General features: G+C 42.3%; 2 protein-coding genes and 1 pseudogene across 3 annotated transcripts in view; 1 reads left to right on the top strand and 2 right to left on the bottom strand.

The window, feature by feature from the left end:
• Positions 1-1,436: 1,436 nt before the first annotated feature.
• Positions 1,437-2,076, bottom strand: LOC101722683 (large ribosomal subunit protein uL6-like; annotated as a pseudogene).
• Positions 2,077-4,338: 2,262 nt separating this feature from the next.
• On the bottom strand, positions 4,339-7,764 carry LOC147825243 (uncharacterized). The gene is made up of 2 exons (XM_087186171.1): positions 7,221-7,764; positions 4,339-5,121 (listed from the first exon to the last, which is right to left on the bottom strand). Exon 1 carries the CDS (start codon positions 7,762-7,764, stop codon positions 7,228-7,230), a length of 537 nt encoding a protein of 178 aa, XP_087042297.1. The 3' UTR covers positions 4,339-5,121; positions 7,221-7,227.
• The window catches only part of Ryk (receptor like tyrosine kinase), a 105,412-nt gene continuing 93,131 nt past the window's right edge, over positions 7,763-20,043 (top strand). For both annotated transcript variants that reach the window (XM_004834262.3, XM_087186170.1), the window contains exon 1: positions 7,763-7,985. In XM_004834262.3, the coding sequence (XP_004834319.1) occupies positions 7,763-7,985 (223 nt within the window). The remainder of the gene's footprint in view (positions 7,986-20,043) is intronic.

The raw sequence follows: 20,043 nt of genomic DNA, 5'->3' as shown, positions 1-20,043 counted from the left end.
CATGAGACACAAATGAAGCCCTATGCTTCTCTGCAGTTCCTTGGAAGCTCACTTTCTCAATGGAATGGATTTGATGAAAGAGTGGTGTGAGAAGCCCACAAGGCTGAAAAGGGCACTTCAGGTCAACTAATCCAACTCCCCACACCCCCACTGTACAGATGGGAAAACTGAGATTTTAACTATAAAGTCTTATGGTATACGGTGAGACACAGGACGAGTGAGCAACAATTTCTATCCCAGTGCCCTGTGCCCTGTCCTGTGCCTATTAAGCATATTTACTCTATTAAGCATAGTAAATCAGACACTAAGCCAGAGAACTCAGAGATCTCTAAGCAAAATAAAATAAACTGTTCAACTCTGACCTTCAACCCTCAGGGCAGGGGAAGTAATTGAAGGAAAAGTGCTCCAGGCCCATGTCAGGAAACCTGGCACTTTCAATATGATTCCTTCCTTGCTGGTGTGTGAGGCTGAGTGAGCCCTCACTCTCTACACTCAGTTTCCTCTCTTGCTGTAGGGGGAGAGAATTTGGGCAGAATTTGAAGGAGCTGATGGCTAAGGTCTCTGAAATCCAATGGCTACATGGGGGTTATTGAACATTTCATTAAATCCCTAAGATTAAGTCCACAGGGATTACAGAGAATTTGAAGGCCACAAGGTCAACAACCCATCTGCAGACTCCAAATTCAGGCTGATGAACTGGGGACTCCAGCTGAACATATCCTTTCCAGCTTGACTCCGGATAAAAAATAGAACGGAAATACACACTGTCACCTCTCTGGATACCACGAAGGAAGGTGGAGAGCCCCCTCACATCTGACAGTCCTCTTCCCCTCAAAGAACCAGATCCTCTTTCCTTTGTTCTCTGTAATCCTCTTCATTTTTTTTTTTTTTTTTTTTTTTTGGTACCGGGGATCGAACTTGGGTCCTTGAGCTTGCGAGGCAGGCGGCGGAACCACTGAGCTAAATCCCCGGCCCTCCTCTCCATTGTTTTACTGATGAGAAAACCAAACCTGCCAAGAGCTGCATCCAGGCGCAGATCCAGTAGGGCTGGATGAAGACCACCACGTTGATGATGGCGAAGCAGATGGTGAAGATGGCCCACAGCACGCTAATGACCCGCGAGTTGGGCATGTAGTGCTTGTGGTACAGCTTGGAGGCCTCCTGCGAGGGCAGCATGGTGACGGGGCGGGACCGGCTGCCAGCCCCTGGTGCGAGCTGGGCCGGGCGGGCAGCGGTCCGAATGGCTTGGCCTAGGCGCCGCAGGGGCTCGGCGATACCGGCCCGGTGGCTGCCCGGGCCCAGGCGACGGCCTCAGAGCGGCCTCCGTCTTGCTTGGCCAGAGGTCTTTTATTAAATCATTAAAATATTTTAAAAATATTAAAATTGAGGTCTTATAATCCAGAATCTTACTTCTGTAGCTGGATAACTTTTGTATCTTATTCATCGGGCTGAACTGTTCCCTTTTCAAAAACATAGATACCACCTCAAATTTTTCTGATAACTTTGTTTTTAACTGTTGTGGCTTGCTGAGTCAAAGTAGCTGAATTTGAAACACGTTCAATATCATTTTCTTTTTTTTTTTTCTTTTCTTTTTTTTTGTACCGGGGATCGAACTCCAGTCCTTGAGGTTGCGCAGTAGGCAGCGTCAATATCATTTTCTTCAAGGATTAATTCACCTTTCTGGGCTTGAGATACTGAACAAGCAACACCTGTCCTCGTCCAAACCAGGGAGATGTCATTTTTCACCCAATAAATTCCAGATTTTGACATGAGACCCATTCTCCTGAATAAGGACGTTGTCAGGGAAGTGAGAGTGAGCATCCACAGACCTCATTGTGTACCTGAAGGCCACTGTGACACCCCTGTTCTGTACTTGAATACAGTCTGTTTCCCCACCATTTGTCAACCCGGAACCTCTTCTTTTTCTTTTCAGGGAGACTAAGCTCTCCATTGACGTGGTTGAAGTCCCTCCACAGGATTCACGTGGGGCCCTTCACAGCAACTGTTGTGTCCCTTCAGAGTGAGGTCAACACTTTCTGGAATGTCAACGGTCTGATTGCCGAGAATGGTCTTCATTCTCACAAGAGATGTGGCAAAGAGCTACTTCTTCAACATAAAATACTGAACAATCTGGAACTAATATCTAGATCAGCACTGCTCAATAAAATATAATGTAAGCCATATATGTAACTTGCTATTAGTTAAGTGAAAAAAATGAAAAAAAACCATGTGTAACAAATTTCAATACTATGTTTTAACAAAATATTATCACTTTGATGTGCGATCATTATAAAAATGTTAATGAGACATCATTTTACATTCTTCCAAGTCCAGCATATATTTTACACTTACAGCACCTCTCAGTTTCCCCAGGCCATAATTTGAGCACATGGCAGCCACACATGGCCAGCGTCTGCTGTACTGGCCGCCTGTGACATCTGGATGGACTTGACATGGGAGGTGCGTGAGGGAGGAGGGAAGTAAAGGTAGGTGAGTGTTCATGTTTTGTTAAAGTTTGATGCAGCCACTAAGGGTGAAATGTTCAGTAAATACAATAAGTAATGTTTTGGACAAATGACTCCCCATATGCAAAAAATAAAATTGTGCTATATGCCATACATAAATATAAATTCCAGGTGGATTGAGGAGATAATTTTTTCGAAAAGAAAAGTGCAAAGCATTAGAAAAATACAAAAATTATTGTGAGGTCCTTTTGAAAGAAAACACAAAATGCAGAAACTACAAAGGAAAAAATTATCAGAATTACCTAAAATATAAATCCATAATGTAAATTAAGAAAAATAATAAAGTTAAATGACAAGGGATGCGGTAAAGTAAAATACCTAAAAAATCAATAAAGAGTCGAAGAAACCAACAAAACAACAGGCAAAAGATGTGGGCACATACTTCAAAACATAAATTTAATGGCAGTAAACATATAAGATGCTTAAATTCACTCTCAATTAGGGCAATGCAGATTAAATAACAGTGAGTTACTTTTCTTTTCCCAGATTATCAAAAACAAAATGAAAAGCACTGACATACTACCTTGTCTCTGTCTTTATGCACAAATGTATATTGGTAAAATATTTTGCACAGTAATTCAGCAGATCTACCAAAATTAAAACATAACTTTTGACACAGAGATTTCCTTTCATAGAATCTACCCTTTTAAATATCTACTATGTGCACAAAGATGCATGTGCAAAGATATGCAGTCTATTTCCAGAACTAGTAAAATCAAACAAAAGAACAACCTGAAGGTGCCTCTGGATACCCTGTTGTTTAAGAATCCGCAAGATCTCAACTTATTTTCATTAGTTAAGAAAGTAAATTGTGTAGAAGAGCATGATTATGTGTATGACTCCATTTCCTAAAACTGAATAAGCCCCCCCCCACACACACCCCAGGATGTGTGTTTAAATATGTATGTATGTAAGTAAATGCCTAGAGAAAGAGCTATAAGAATATACACCAAACTGGGTAGTGGGGAAGAGAGATGAGGGTGTACGTGGAGAATTTGTATTTCACTGCATGTACTTCTTTGCTGTTTGTGGGTTAATATACTATTTGTAGAGGGAAGGTTTACAGAGAGAGCAGCATTCCCAAATGTTCCTTGCAGAGGAAGGGGTCCTTTTCAGAATTTAGAGCCACACTTCTACTTCCCCAGCCAACTGGGCACAGTACAGTCCATGTTGGAGAATTGTCCCCCAGCTCTGGGAACTCTAGGGAAGAACGGGGTCTATCCTGCAGGTACCAGCCAGTAGGTACATGAGCCTGCCCCAGAGTGCGTGCATGGAACACCTGTCATTTCCATTGCCTCCATGGTCTTGCTCCCACACTGCTCCTGAGAAGCCTGCACAGTGTTCCCACCCCCTCACCCTATGGTATCTCAAGCCCAAGGCTGGCCTATTTTAGAAGAGCGAAATAACAGTTCTGATTGTAAGGTGAACCACTATGACAAGCAAAAACAAGAGTGACAGTAGTGTGTGGAGTGTGGTCATAGTTGTTGCCTTCATTTCTCCCAGGCCAACAAACCTCAGGAGGTTAAGGTCAGGGTTTCCTAGCATTTTCACTCTTAGGCTTCCTGGGAAATGTCAAAAGCTGCCACCCACACCTGGGAAGGGGAGAGAGAGGACACTTCTTCTGCAGGGATGGATTGGGGGGTGTGTGAAAACCAGGTGCTCTGCAGAAACACGAGAGAGAGCTCTGGAGCAGGTTCCTTCTCAGAGGGTTTAACTAAAGGGTTAACTTCTTAACTAAGAAGATTGCAACTTCAATCTTATTCAGAAGATAACATTTGAGTATCGATGTGAAAGAGATGAGAGATGAAGCTGTGTGGATGTCAGAGGGAAGAACAACTCCAGGCTCAGGGAATTGAAGGAGACAAGGTCAGAGGGAAGGAAGGAAGGTGAAGAGCAAGAACTGTCTCGACAGCTCATAGGAGCCTTGCCTTTTATTCTGGATAAACTGAAGTACCATTGACACTCTGAAAACCAATGATCAGGCTGATGTTTAACAGGATGGCTCTGGGGGCTGCACTGGAACAGATTGAAGGAGAAAGGGAGGAAGCAGGAAAACCAGGGAGGAAGTACCTGCACAGACCAAAGGAGAAATAAGAGGTGAGCATTTCTAAATTGAATGGCCAGCATCAGAAGCCCTTGGAGAGTTTATGAAAGCACAGATCCCTGTCCACCTCTGTAGGGAACAGGGGAAGGGGACGTTACCAGAACCTCTGCAGTGAGTCCTGGTCTCCTGTGAGCCACGGCAGCACACGGCGAATTACAGGAAAGGTAGAAAAATGAGACTGAGAAGAAGCTGAGCTTTGGGTCTGCTCAGTGCTGCTCAGGGCAGCAAAGACAAGAGTCCCCAGCTTACCACACCTTTTATTCAGTACATCTGGAGAAACAAATGTAACAAATGACTTGCAGAGAGTTCAGTGCATCCTGGGTAAATAAGATGTTAACAGTCCAAGAACAATGAGGAACTGAGTAGATGTTTGTTCTCCCAGGATGTTTTCAGCTCCCAGGATGTTTCTTGTCCTGGAGAATCACAGCATCACGGGATCATTGAAGTCTCAGTTGTGACGGGAGGCCAAATTGGAGTTATTCTGTAGCTGGGCTGTAAGCAAGAGAACTAGGCTAACCAAATGATTTTACCCTAAAATTATGCAGCATTGCTCCCGACACACCTCCAGTCCCAGTTTCTACTTCTGTTAGAGTAGTGCTTGAGGGCTGGGGATTTAGCTCAATGGTTCCAACACCTGCCTTGCAAGCGGAAGGTCCCGAGTTTGATCCCCGCCACCAAAAAAAAAAAAAAAAAGAGTAAGGCTTGAGAATTTGGATTTATAAAATCCTCTGGTGATCATAATACTGGGAACCACACTTTGAGAACCACTAATTTTCCTTTCATAGCACTGATGAAAATGTGCAATAAACATGTTTATTGTATATCCTCAAGGAAGCACTTTGCTCACTCCTGTGTCCCAATGCCTAGTATGATGCCCAGTATGAATGTGTATTGAGGATAGGCTCTGGGCCAAGTATGGCATTAGTGAATGAAGTTCTTGAGGAGCCCTAGTTGAACTGCTGGAGGTAAGTGGTGGTGAAACTTTCAGAGGAAGTGGTCATTGGAGGGGAGGGATTCATTTTAATAACAATAATAACAGGTGTGACACCCTCCCAGTGTATCTTCAGGTGTTTTATTTAGCTTCTCCAATTAAATCCTGTAAAAGCCTTGCAAGTCTGGCATTAACATCCTTATTTTATGAATGAAGAAACCAAGGAGAGGAGAGTTTTAAGTGATTTTTCCCATGGTCACATAATGAATAGGTACCAGAATCTAGCCAGGCCCGAGAGCTCTGAGCTGTTTATATCACAGAGCACCTGAAGAAATCATTGGCCAAAGGAGATCTAGAAGTATCAAAAGGACCTCCAGAAGACAGGAACTTCCCAAGTTGGAGACTATTAACCTTCTTCAAGAATCCAGGGAACATGCCATCTTTTTTTAAAATGTCTCCTGACAACCCTGTTCACACAGGATATTCCCAGCCCCAAGTCCTTCCTGTCAGAGCCCTGGCCTCATACTAGGTAGCAATGGTGTCCACCAGAAGTGTTTCTGCTGACTTTTGTGGTTTTTATCATTCTTAGATGGTGCAGTTTTCTTTATCCTTCAATCTCTTCCTAGCTTCCTCCCTGAGGATGAGGGACGCTGTATTCTGTGTCCCAGAGCTGATGCTTGATAAATCAGGCCAGCTAATCTCTAAACAGAATCTCTCTCTCTCTATAGGAGAAAACCAAGTTTCACCATTTCCCTCATCAGTCCAACTCTTTCCCTATCCTTCCCAGAGGATAAAAATAGCTGCCTTGCAGGGCCTCACTGCTGGTGCAACAACTGCATGCTGAAGCTGGGTGTGCAGGAGAACAGCTGCTTTCCATAGACCAGGCTGGGGGCAGGGGCGGTGGTGGCGTGGGGTGGGGATCTGGTCAGGGTGTAGACCTATCCACAGGCCTGCAGAGGAGAAACTCCTTCAGTGAGGGGTTCCTGGAGCAACTCTGCCATGGTGGGAGTCTCACAAAAAATACAATACTTCAAAGCCGGTCACAGTGGTCCCTGCCTGTAATTCCAGCTCTCTAGAAGGCTTAGGCAGGAAGATCTCAAATTCAAGTCCAGCCTGGGCAACTTAGTGAGACTATGTCCCAAAATCAATAAATAAAAATTAAAAAGGGTTGGAGATGTAGCCCAGTATGAAGGCCCTGGGTTCAATCCCCAGTACTGCAAAACAAAACGCAACTTCACTGGCTGCGGCTGCTCAGAGGTGTGTACCTCTTGATTCTTAACCTCTTGATGGAAGAGGGGTGAGCCTCCCTTAGTAGTGATGCAGTGTACACATTTCTGTGTGGGTGCTCAAGCAGACACACAGATGTACATAAATGCAAACACACTGGCAAACAGACACATACACACTTTTGCACGTTATTTAATACGGTGGTGCTGGTGGGGCTGTTGAAACCTAGCATGGGCCATAGATGAACAATCCCAGGTGCAGAAGGAGTACAGAAGGAGTAAGAAATAAAAATTTGTAATATGTAAAGAAAAAGTTTATTAAAGGTCTTTCTGGAAAGTAAACATATAAAGTATAAAACCCATGAGACTGGGTATGAAAATGCTTAAGGTTATCTCCAATTGTGGGATAAAGGTTAATGTCTATTTATACGCACTTTCTTACTAAACAAGAAAGACTGCTTCTCTTTCGCAACCAGCGTGGTTGCTTGCAGGTTGGTCGGTGGGGAGGCGTCCACTGGGCAGCACGGGCGGCCGTGGTTGTTCTCCTTCGGGCCTGCGACGGGGAAAGAAGCGCAAGACAACTGACCAGCACATGCCAGACACTGCGGGGACACGGGGAGGGCCAGATGCTCTCAGAAAGGTACCCGGAGATGCCTTCGCCCCGCCTGGCCATATTAAAACCCCAAACCGAGGCCCAGCCACACGCAGCAGTGAGCGGGCGGCGCGTGCGTGCGCGCTCCCGGGGAGGCGACGCGCACGGGCGCGCCTCCGCGGACAGCCCCCAGCCGTGGACGATGCCGCCGAGAAGGCGGCGGCGGCGGCGCGCACTGGCGGTCTGAAGCGGCGGCTGGCTGCCACGGGCCGGCGGCGCGATGAGCTGGGTGACCGCCCCCGGCTCGGGGCTGTGAGGGGCTCGGAGCCGGGGGTGGGTGGCGGCACGGCGGGCGGCGGGCTCTCCTCCGCGGCGGCGGCGGCCATGCGCAGGGCGGCGCGGCTCGGGCGGCTGGGCCGGGGCCGCCTCTCCAGAGCCCGCGGCCTGGGGGTCCCGCCGCCGCTGCTGCTGCTCGCGCTGCTACCTTTGCTGCCCACGCCCGGTGCCGCCGCCGCCCCCGCCCCGCCACCCCTGGCCCTGCAGCCTGCGGCGGCAGGGCCCAGCGTGAGCCTCTACCTGAGCGAGGACGAGGTGCGCCGGCTCATCGGTGAGTGCGCCGCTTCCGGGCCCTCCCGCCCTGGGCTCGCCATCCCCTCTCGGCGCCTGGCCCCGAGGACACGGCCTCTGCCTGCCGCGCTGGCCGGGAGGTGTGGCCCCTGCCGCCCCCGCTCCTGCTCAGCCTGCCCACTTGACCCTAGCTGCCCCGGCGCCCCTAGCACCCCTCGACCACGAGGGTCGTGGGTCAGTCCCTTTTACCCTCCTGCAGCCTCCGAGTTCCCCCTCGCCTCCTGGGGTCAAGGCCCTTTGCAGCTTTCCATGTTTCCTCGACCCTCCTTGGGCCTGTCACACGAGGGCCCTGGAGTTTGGCTACTTCGAGGTTCGAATTTTAGACTAAACTGGCAAACCGGTTTTGATACCCCACTAGGCCATGACGGCGTGGTCCTACTTTCATTTACCCCTTACATACTTTTACCCCCTGCCCCCCAAAAAAGGTGATAGGGAAAGGTTATAAACCGCACAGAATGTTTCTGGCGGCCTCCAAATCTTGGGGCCGATAAGCATATTTTTATTTTTATTTATTTTTTTGGTATCGGGGATCGAACTTGGGTCCTTGTCCTTGCGAGGCAGGCGGCGGAACCACTGAGCTAAATCCCAGGCCTCAGCATATTTTTAAATAGCGGATCAAAAGCCAGGTAGTAGATCCTTTTGCTTCTTCAGTACCTTTCTGGTGTTTGTGGGTTCGTTGTAGTTTGGACTGATTTTACATTTCCAGGCCACTCACCACTGGCCTGCTTTAAATACGTTTAAACGGGAACAGAGAACATAGCTTTGGTCAGTTGGAGATTCTTTTTACCTGTTTAGCTTAATTTGGAGAATTATTTTGAAAAATGATCTTATTCTCCAGTTTGGACTTTTGTGGATTCCAGAAGTAACCCTTTGGAAGAAGGTCTGGATCCCAGAGGGAATTCTTTGCTAGTTGCAGATACCTAGACATTAGTTTCCTTTGGTGTGTTACGGCAGTGCCTTCAATTCCTCTCAAGAGTGTGGTGCTGCTGAGTGTTTGAGGGAAAAGTTACTCTTTTAAGCATCCATTCGCTGTCAGTTTTTAGGTTTTTTAAAGTTAGGGAACTTTTTTGAGGTCTATTGAGATCAGCTCAATGTTGAAATGATATTGCTTTTAGTAGACTGTTTAGATATCGTTGCATGTATGGATTTGTAGTCTTCAACCAAAGAATTGTGTGTTTGTGTAATGGGCCGTTCTTAATCCTCTTTTTGGTCTAGATGAACTGGCTGAGTTTAGTCTAGCAGAATTAAAACTGTAAATTGGGTTAGTCTTGGAACATAAGGCTGAGGAGAAATAATGTCTATAAGTTTTTATAATATTAATTAAAAATATTAGTGTATTCATGCTTTTGTAGAGTTTTTTGTTGTTGTTGTTGCTAAAAGAACTTACATCGTTTGTAACTTTCTTCACATGTGTTTCTTCTGTTTTCCCAACCATGGGTGGGTAGAGGACAGAAGACAACTAGAGGCTGCCATTGGTTGACTGTATATACCTGTCTCTGTATGCTTTATACATGTTATTTCTACTTTTCTGACCCAGTGAGGTAGGTGTTATTATTTCCATTTCAGAGGTGAGAAAAGTGAGGCTTTAAGTAAATTGCTCATTTTCACACAGTTCTTTTAAAAAAATGAAACCTAGTGTTGACATAGGGCAAAGAATCAAGTTTCATTGAATGTATTAGGTATATACAAGTTGGATTATGGCATAGTGGGAAATAAATCATTGCTGATTAGTAGTTGAAATGATGTATTTGTAAACCAGGAACTCATTTTTTATTTGAAGCCAAGGAAGCCCCTGATTGTTGAGCATTCACTTTTTTGCTCAGAAATGGGTTGTGTGTGGAGTAGAGCGGGGAGCATTGTCTGGCCAACTCCCTTATCCACCCCTGGGGTAAGAGGGACCTCTAGCAGTAGTTTCTGATTTTTTTTTGGTACCGGGGATTGAACTCAGGTCCTTGTACTTGCGCAGCAGGCGGTGAAACCACTGAGCTAAATCCCAGGCCCTAGCAGCAGTTTCTATACTGCACAAAGAGTTAACAGGGGTCTCTAGACTTACCATTCTGCCAGATCTAGGTCCTCTTTCTATCCCTTCCCATCGCCCTCACAGTCTACCTTTAAAAGACTCCTCTGTGGGGAACAGAAGGGGGTAAGATGTTTACCAGGCATCCTGAATTCTCAGAATACACTTTTTCATGGAAACTTGTGGTGTTTAAAACTTCTTGAAATAGTATTTTTGTTCCATAGTTTTGAATTGCTCTGGGTTGAATGCCTCCTGAAAGGTGCTATGGAAACTAACCATTTTATATTTCTGAGACAGTGAGTTTAGAATTCCCAGTAAGGAACTTATAAATTGACAGTGACACCTTTATTAATGAAGTAATTGTGCTTGACATGAGAATAAATTGTTTTAATCCAATTAATACATGGGCATAGTTTTAAAAAAAGTCAAATTAAGCATTAAAAGGCTTAATAGAAAATGGAATAGTGTCCTGCCTTTGGCTTTTTTAATCCTCCAAGCCCTATTTTTCAGAGTTCACTGCTATGTTAACTAATTCTTCTGTTTTTTCCCCTTGTTTTTTACTTTCATATTTCTAAACCAGTGTAGAATAGGCATCTGACTTCGTTGTATCATAATTGAGCTATTGCTCTAAGAGATGTGCTAAATGCTATTTGGTTTTCTCTTTGAAAGTAACACATTAAACCATCTGTTAGTTCCATTGAGTTTCCTCTTACACTTCTTAGTCTGGAGCCTTCCATCCACTTGCTAAAATCTGGACAGTAGAATTTCCCATCTCCTGTCTTAGATCTTCTTTTTGCCAGTATGTATATTCAGTAGCTTCCTAAGAAGGGCCACGTGGAAAATAATTATCTGAAGCCTTGGGTGTCTGAAGATACTTATGCTGTCCTCATATTTTATAGATGGCTTGGCTGAATTTAGAAATTAGGATGAAAATAATTTTTCTTCAATTAGGATTGCATCTTCACTGTTTTCTGCCCTAAGGGTTTTGGATAAAAAATCCAAAGCGATTCTGGTTCTCCTTGTTTTGAAGATTAATGTCTTTCCCTCTGCGTTTTCAAGTTGTAAAGCTTTGGTGTGGGTGTGTAGTTTGTTTCTTTTCTTTTTTGTTTTGTCTTACTGGATACTTAATCTAGAAGCTCAGAGCCTTCAGTTTTCAGAAATGCCCATTATTTCTTTGATAACATCCTACTCTTCATTTTTCCTGTTTTGTTCTTTCTTACACTTTTGTTGGTTTGGTTATTGAATCTCTTGGAATTGAACTTCAGATTTCCTTACCTTGCTTTTTATTTATTTCTTTATATTGAAAGGAATGGACCAGGAGAGAATTTCTCAATTTTGTCTTCCAGGCTTTTATTTTTAAGTGTTAATTATCGTATTTTTAAATTTTGGAATCTCTGTTGTTTCCATTTCGTTGCATTTTATGGGTGTATTATCATTATCTCTGAGGTGTGTGTGTATTGTTTTTCATTTTCTGATGTTTAATATATTTTTAATGTTTCTTTTGATTCCTCTAGTGTACTGTACCTGTTCATTTCAGGATTCTTTTCCACATTTGTGTAGATCATAAAATCTGGTGATCCCTGGCTATGTGTAATGCAGAGTGAGATGCTGAGACATTGATTGGGGGAACAGAGCATGTGTGCTGGTGATGGTGACTTTATTTCGATTGTGGAGAGACTTTTCATTGGGAGTCTGCCCCAAATGGCAGTACCTTTACATCTTCTTTCATGCTGGTCTGCAGAAAAGAAACCTCCAGACTCCTGCCTCTGGCGTGCTTGGTGATACACTGGCTACCAGGGTTTGAGTTACATGGTTGGGGGAGGAATGGAGGGGTGTCACCCTTCAGGTTGTAGACTTTGACAGTTCTCTCCGCTCTGTGATTCAGTTTTCTCAGAAAAAGCTTCAGGACTCTCCTGGACCTGAGCAGCCAGCTGTTGAATACTTGCCCAGTAGCTCCTCCCTGGTCAAGCATGAGCTTCAGGTCAGCCTTTAGTAGTCCTTTTTTTTTTTTTGGTACCGGAGATTGAACTCGGGACCTTGTGCTTGAGAGGCAGGCTGTGGAACCACTGAGCTAAATCCCTGGCCCTTTAGTAGTCCTTTTGTGCCTTCAGAGCTTAGCCTCTTAGGGGTCCTGAAGGACAGTGACCTATCCTGTAACTGCTTTTTATGTCTTAGGAAAGTTGGTTGGAATGTATGCTTTGTTGCCTTACCCTTTCTTTTGAAAAGGTTCTTGTGGTTTAATATCTTTGTGATTTCATTACTATCCCCTCAGACGAGTTTTAGAAGGAAACAAGGATAAAGGTTGTGGTCATGGAATGGGAAGCCTGGGTTTTAACTACTGAAGATGTGCAGCAGTTTTTTTGGTAAGAGTAATTTTCGGAGTAGTAGTGATGGTTGCAGTTGTAGTTGATAGTACTATTGATGTGTGGTAATGTTTTGCCTCTGTCAGACACAAAACTAATTCCTTTGTTAGGTATATTATTTTCATTTTATAGATGAATGTCATAGTCTGTTTGGGTTACTGTAAAAAAAAAACTCATAGGGCCGGGAATTTAGCTCAGCGGTTTCGCCGCCTGCTGCGCAAGCTCAAGGACCCAAGTTTGATCCCCAGTACCAAAAAATACCCCTCATAAACTAGGTACTTATAAACAACAGAAATTTTTCATTGTTCTGGAGGCTGGGAGGGATCAAAGAGATCAAAGCACTGGTAGATTTGGTATCTGGTAGGGGCCTGCTTTCTGGCCCCTAGATGGTCCTCACACTGTGTTTTCACATGCTGTAGAGGCCAGATAAGCTCCCTTGGGCATCTTTTATAAGTGCACTAATCCCGTTCATGAGGATCCTCCTCTTAGGATCTAATAACCTTCCAAAAGTCCTTACCTCTCATGCCATCATCACATCACGTTGGTAGTTAGGATTTCAACATAAGAATTTTGGAGAGAGACAGAGACTCAGAGGAAACAGATTTGGAGTAGGTCTATAACTGGCTAAGTTCCTTGGTGGTAGGGTGTGAGATCCTGACAGAAGTCCAGCTGTTCAGAAGTCTCCCAAAGTTTTCTGTGTCTCTAGGCCCCGCTTCATTGCTATCTGTTCTTAACAGACTACAGTGTAGGCACTCAGTTTCCCGTTTTAATGATGAGGACCTTGACTCAGACCCATTGGACAGTGAGTAGAAGCCAGGCTTTGGCTCAGTCCTGCCTGAGTCTAATCCATACTGGCTTCCTGTGAGCTCTGGAGGAGCTACAGTTACCAGTATTCTCAAGGTGAGGAAACTGCAAGCCTGCTGCCAGGTTTGTTTGTGGTCTTGATTGCTATCTGTGTCCTTCCATATTCTCCTATCTAATTGATAATTTTGGTAGCACTGAGCTCCATATTAACTGATGCAGGGCCAATGGTTTGGGAATAAAATGCTGGTGAAAGGTAATGTATAAGCTGGTTGTGGCCACCGTGGTGTGGTGGTGGTGATAGAGAATGTGTGATGATGGGGATATGTAGATTTCTGAGAATAGACCACATCTCTTAGCACTTAGAATTTCATTTTGGATAACTTGCATCTCCTTTTAAAATAAATACTTTCTGGCTCGGCATGATAGCACACAGCCATTAATCCCAGCACTCTGGGAGGCTGAGGCAGAAGGATCACAAATTTGAATCCAGCAGGGGAATTTTGTAACTTAGGGAAACACTGTCTCAAAATAAAAAATTAAAAGGGCTGGGGATGTGGCTCAGTGCTAAGGCTCTAGGTTCAATCCTCAGTATCACAATAAATAAGTAAGTACATACGTTCTGAAGAGTTATGGTTGGTCAGATCTTATTTAAAATCAGTTTGTAGATCATTGTTCTCCAAAGCAATCGAGAAAAAAATTTGTTTTAAACCAAACCATGAATGATATATTGTGGTGCAAAATAATGACTTAGATTTCTTTCTTTGAGGAACTGAGAATTTTGTGTAAGGAGCTGTTATTAGCTATGACTGTAACACTGAAATAAGAGTTATATTACTAATTGTTATATTATTATAGTGGTTACTTTTCATTTTCTTTAAAATTTTTTTTTCCCTTTGGAACTGGGGATTGAACCCAGGGCCTTTCAACTGAACTACATTTCCAGCCCTTTGGAAAAAAATTATTTATTTATTTATTTATTTGTGAGACAAGGTCCCAGTAAGGCACTCAGTTGCCCAGGGTAAGCTCCATCTTGTGACTCCTGCCTCAGCTTCCCAGAATACTGAGATTATAGGCATAGGCCACCATACCTAGCTAGTAGTGGTTACCACTGACAGTGATAAAAGTATTTTTGTAGAAGGGAAGAAAGGCTTAGAGTTTAGAGAAGATGTCCCAGAAGAGAAAACATTTGAGCCTTATCTTTCTTCTATTTTTGGTTCTTTTGAAACAGGGTCTTGCTATGTAGTGCAGGCTGGCCTTGAACTTGTGATTTGCCTGCCTCAGACTTGAGATGATGAATGGAAATCTTTGAAGGGGTGGTATGATTTGTGATGTTACTCCAGGGTTTGGAGAAGACTTAATGGGGAAGACCTGAGGGCTAAAGGAAAGGGAGGATTCACAGAGGAATCCAGGTTTCAGATTTGGGCATTGGAGCCAAAGGAGCCTTTTTTTTGGGGAGAAGTGGTTGAGGGATAAATAAAAGATGAGCCACGTGTTTTCACCCCAGGACCTCTCTTTCCCCTTAGGTCTCAGGGCAGATACTTGGTGGGGAAAGGTGGTGAGGGTGCCCCCTCTGCTGATGGATTGGCATTACCTGCTGCAGGCCCAGGCCCTGGGATGCTGAGGGTGGGTGTTATTGGAGGTGGGTGAACACTTAGGTTAGAGTTGGCGGTGTTGACGCAGCATTAATTTGAGTCCATGTGTTCCTCATTGGGAGAGTGGGGCTGAGACATTGTGTAATTGTGGGTTTGAGGTTTGGCAGAGTTTTTTGTTTGTTTGTTTGTGGTGTGTTTTTTTTGTACACATGTGGAGAGAATTGTATGCAATTATGGCTAAATCTGTCTCCTGTGAGTCACATCCTGAACTGACAAATCAGTTCTGAAGGTATTGCCTAAAATGCTATTTGTATTTTAAGGCTTACTTTTAGGAACAAATAAAATATGGATATATATTCAAGCACTCAGAATTGAGAAGTTCTACGGCATTATTTCTATGGTTTTGATGCACTTATTCTGAAAAGTCTTGCCGGCTGTACTTCTTAAAAACTTACAGATAAAAAGAACCATTAGCTACTCTGAAATTATATTAAAAGTATACTTTTTGTGTTATCCTTGTTGATGTAAATCAAGTATATATTTTCAAATCAAAATATTGTTAAATAGATTTCATTCATGTAGTAACTTTTAAAACATGTACCAAGACAAATGTGTGAATATTGCTGAATTACATTATAAACTTATTGAATGGTTAATTTTTTTGTTCCGAGCAATGACAGTGCTGAGTGAATTTCATAGATCCCACTCTCATCCTCCATCAGTATGAAGCTGGGATAGAAAGCACATAGGTCTGTAGGGATCACCTGTGTTTAGAGATGAGGATGGACACAACTTGCTGTGTTCCAGGTACTTCATGTTCATGTGTTCTTTTCGAGTTCAGCAACTGTAGGAAATAGGTAGCATTGACATTTTTCCTTTTTTTTTTAAATTTCGGCACTGGGGATTTCTTTTTTTTTCTTTTTTAGCAAGCACGTTTGAGGCTCTGGAAAGTTACAGAATTTTCTGGAAGTGTCAGATGTATGGGTGATGTGACTCCAAAGTACATGCTTTCTCTACTGTGCTGTATGTGAAGATTAGCAGCACCCTTTGTCCTAAAGGAGAATCAAAGGAGGAACTTAAACAAAATACAGATTCCTAGATGTATCCTGAACAATGTCAGTTGATCTGAGATGGCATTCTGCTAAATTTACCTTTTTTTATTTTTAATTTTTATTTTATTTATTTTTTTTGGTACCAGGGATCGAACTCAGGTCCTTGCGCTTGCGCAGCAGGCAGCGAAACCACTGAGCTAAATCCCCGGCTAAATTTACGTTTTGAATGGTGTACATAGTTGGTTATATAGTTTTTCCACAGTTGAACATCTCTGAAATTGGAATTACTTTATAATCAGTGGTGAGTCATCAGCTATTTGACAACTTTTTTTCCCTTAGTGGCATGAAAATAAGGCTATATTTTAGATTAAACCAGATGGGATTGTCAAAAAATACTCTTGTAACAGGAACTTAGATATGACTTGCCATTTTTCTTTTTTCTTTTCTTTTTTTTAGTCTATTTATGACTGTCAGCTTTCAGAGTTGTAAAATTCACTGGTGGTATTTATTGTCACTAGCGGTAATGGCTGTGTAGTAGCGTTCTTGTAGGTGTTCCATATGATGGGTGAGATAATGCGTTTAGGTTAACAGCAATAGCAGTTCACTTTCAGCATCTTAAGTTACTACCAAGGAGAAATTTTGGTGGTTCTCAACTTTTTCTGTGCAGTCTCGGGCCCTTTCCTTAGACAAAGGCATGAATAACCACATGTACTAAGGTTCTGTGCCAGGGTTCTTAGACTTTTGGGGACCCCTGATAAAAAGATTTTTAGGTGTCTCTGAGTCCCACAACAACTGGCATCTGTCACATTTTGCATTCTGATCTACATGAATTTTTAAACATTTAAAAAATTTTTCAATTTTAATTAAAAAAATTTTTTTTCAAAAACAGTTTCAAGATAAACTGTGTTGTAAAGTTACGGGCTTTGAAAAGTGGACAGTGGCATGTGTTCCTGTGGTATCACACAGAATAATTTTACCTCCCTAAGATATCCTATGAAGGGAGCATTTATACTTATAAATATTCCCCTTTAGATTTTGAATATATTTATTATGGAAATTTTCAAACATTCAAAAATAGAATAGTACAGTGAAGCTAAATGTATCCATCATTTGGTTTCAGCAGTCACCAACTCAAGGCCAGTTTTGTTTCATCTCTACCAGCCCCCCACTCCACCCTTTGCTTTCAATATCCCCAATCTCTTTTTTTTTGGTACCGGGGATCGAACTCGGGTCCTTGCGCTTGCGAGGCAGGTGACAGAACCACTGAGCTAAATCCCCGGCCCCCCCATCTCTTGTTTGTATGAACCAGACATAAAATTTCATAAAAATTTTTCAGCATGTGCATCTTAAAGGTAGACTTGTAAAAAAAATTACAATAACTATTATAGTCAAGGAAATGAACAGTAATATGAAATATTTAATCTGCTTAGGTTTTACTGATTTATAAAGAAACATACATTTAAAGACTTTCTTGCTACCTGGATCTTCTCTGATCCTTGCCTCCCTGCAGTACTATCTGCTTAGTTCCCTTGGTGCCAGACGCTCTCTCAGCCAAGGGTCTGCATTAGATGCTTGCTCTGCCTCACATGCTTTTCACAGATCTTCGCATGGCTGGAGCCTTCTAGATCTCAACTTTAATGTCACTTTCTCAGAAAGCTTTGTCTTCCAGTTTGTCTTTTTTTGTTTTTTGTGGGGTTTTTTTGGTACCAGGCATCAAACTCGGGACCTTGTGCTTGTGAGGCAGATGGCAGAATCACTGAAACCCCGGCTAAACCGCTAAAGCCCCGGCCCTCTTCTTCCAGTTTGTCAAAAGTTTGTTGTTGTTTGTTGATACCAGTGTACTCTGCCTTATGACTTTTAAGTATCTGATATCTGTGTGTGTGTGTGTGTGTGTGTGTGTGTGTGTGTGTCTCCCCTGTAGGAAAGTTCTGTTTGAGTAGAGATCTGATGTTGTTCCACTCCATATGTCAAGCACGTAAAACAGTATTTGGCATATAGTCAATGTACAGTAAAAGTTGAATAAATTAATAGATGAATGATTTATTTTTTGATTCCCTACTCTGTACCTTATTGGGCTCTTGATCATTGCCTGTTGTGTTCTAAATTAGCCAAAATGGTAATTGAACTAAACTTACGCTTATCAATGGAAGTTTAAATATTTTTGAGTATTTATTTCCTTTGAAGTTGCCTACTTTTCCTAAATCTGTGTCTTATTGTACCCCTCTTAGGTAATGTGCATCCCATGTTGGCTTCTATAACTCCATACCCTCTGTGAACAGACCTGTCTGTATTGTCTTTCCCATCACTTTCTGTCTGTCCTTCACTGCACTGAGCATATAGCCTGACACATAACAATCTTTCAGTAGACTGTTGGTCCATAGTACAAGTGAAGAATGTGAAATATTAAAAAACGATTCTGACAAAAATTTTTGCAATAATTAAAAACTGGAGAATAAAGTTTCCAGTCTTTTTTTCCCCTGAAGTGCCTAACCAGCTGTTAATCCTATCCAATGCATTTTCTTGTCTAATATGTTGTCGTTTTCATCTTTAGAAATTTGATTTGGATCTTTTTATACTTTCCATATTTCTACTTTTTTTTTTTTGGTACTGGGGATCGAACTCGGGTCCTTGTGCTTGCACAGCAGGCGGCGAAACCACTGAGCTAAATCCCTGGTCCCATATTTCTACTTTTTGAACATACAGAATTCAGTTATGTTTGTTATTTATGTGTCTTTGTTAATTCTAACATCTATGCCTGTTCTGGGTTGATTTCAGTTGATTTACCTATCTGTATATCTATATATATATATATTGTTGTTGTTGTTTCTTTGCATGTCTTGTGATTTTTTTTTTTTACTGGATGGCAGGCATTATGAATTTTACTTTTTAGGGAGCTGAATATTTTTGTATTCCTATAAATATTCTTGGGTTTTGTTCCAGGGTGCACTTAAGTCACTCGGAAATAGTTTGGTCCAGTCTTGTCTTCCATTCTGGCTGGTAGAATGGTTGCAAACCTATGTGAGTGCTAGGCACTGTTGCCTTTTATACTGGTTTATTCTTGTGTTCTTTCCTTACATGCATGTGCTGACCAGTACTCAGCTGAGTAACTGGAAGTCAATCCCCTGCAAATCTTGAGCCTTTCTCTGTTCAGCTGTCCATTCTGGTAATTTGTGCTGCTTACTCTGGTTGTCTTTATCTTTCTGGGCTTTCATCTTTGTCTTCTCAATACTCTGCACTGCAGTAGTAGAACTCACTGGTTACAGTCTCTTCTTTCAGGGTTCACTCTTTGTTGTTGTGTTTTAAACAATTGTTTAATACATTTTGTTTGTTTTTTGATTATTTTAGATGATAGGATTATTCTGCTCCCTGTTATTTTTATCTTGTCTGGAAGTAGATATGACCAAGAATTATTTTTATTGTTTACATCTTCCCTCAAGTTGTTTAACTTATTAGATTATATGTTAAAAGAGAAAACAGTCTAATCTAAAGAAACGTGTTTAAGGTTTCTATATGTGTTTGGATACAGATACTTATGGGCATGTAGTAGGTAATATAGTGTAGAACAGTATTGGATTTGGAATCTGCATAATTGAGTTTTCTGTCTTCTCCGTGTGGATAGACATGTAATGTTTCTGAGTGTTCATTTCTTCATGTGTAAAATAGGATGTTTTTCATTGTACATCATGATTGCTATCAGCACAGATACTATGATACATATGAAAATCCTAAAAACAATACATATAATCCTAAAAACAATTTAGTCAGTGGTGATTTGCCCATTTATGGATTAAAAACCAAAATCACAGCATATTAGGTCATTTAGCTATTATCTGGTTAGTTAATTGCCTTCAATAAGTAGCATCATTTATTCACTTTTTGAACAGTTGTTCTTGTGTGTACAGGATCTTATTTTAGGGGGTTGGGGCATATTTTTGGTGAATAAAGCAAATAAAGATGCCTGCCATCTTGGAACTAACATCTGGAAGAAAGCAAAGTGATTTGCCTCCGAAAAGAATTCAGGTAGCCTTGAAACTGTATTCCCAACATAGCACTTTGCAATGCATCCTGTTGCTGGTGGGGAGAAGTGATATTTGTGAGTTCTCCAACTCTTAAGTTACTGGTGTCCTCTTAGGGTAGGTGAAGTAGAGTATGCTCCTCTTAGGAGTTGGCTGTGAAAGAAGTTGAATAATATTCATGATGTCACACTGTG

Source organism: Heterocephalus glaber, unplaced genomic scaffold (genome assembly GCF_053883595.1).
Source record: "Heterocephalus glaber isolate CG9 unplaced genomic scaffold, H.glaber_assembly_v1.0 deba00001504, whole genome shotgun sequence".
In the NCBI taxonomy this organism is placed as follows: domain Eukaryota; kingdom Metazoa; phylum Chordata; class Mammalia; order Rodentia; family Bathyergidae; genus Heterocephalus; species Heterocephalus glaber.
Note: the sequence above shows the minus strand (reverse complement) of the source record. Positions and strands in the feature narration are given on the sequence as shown.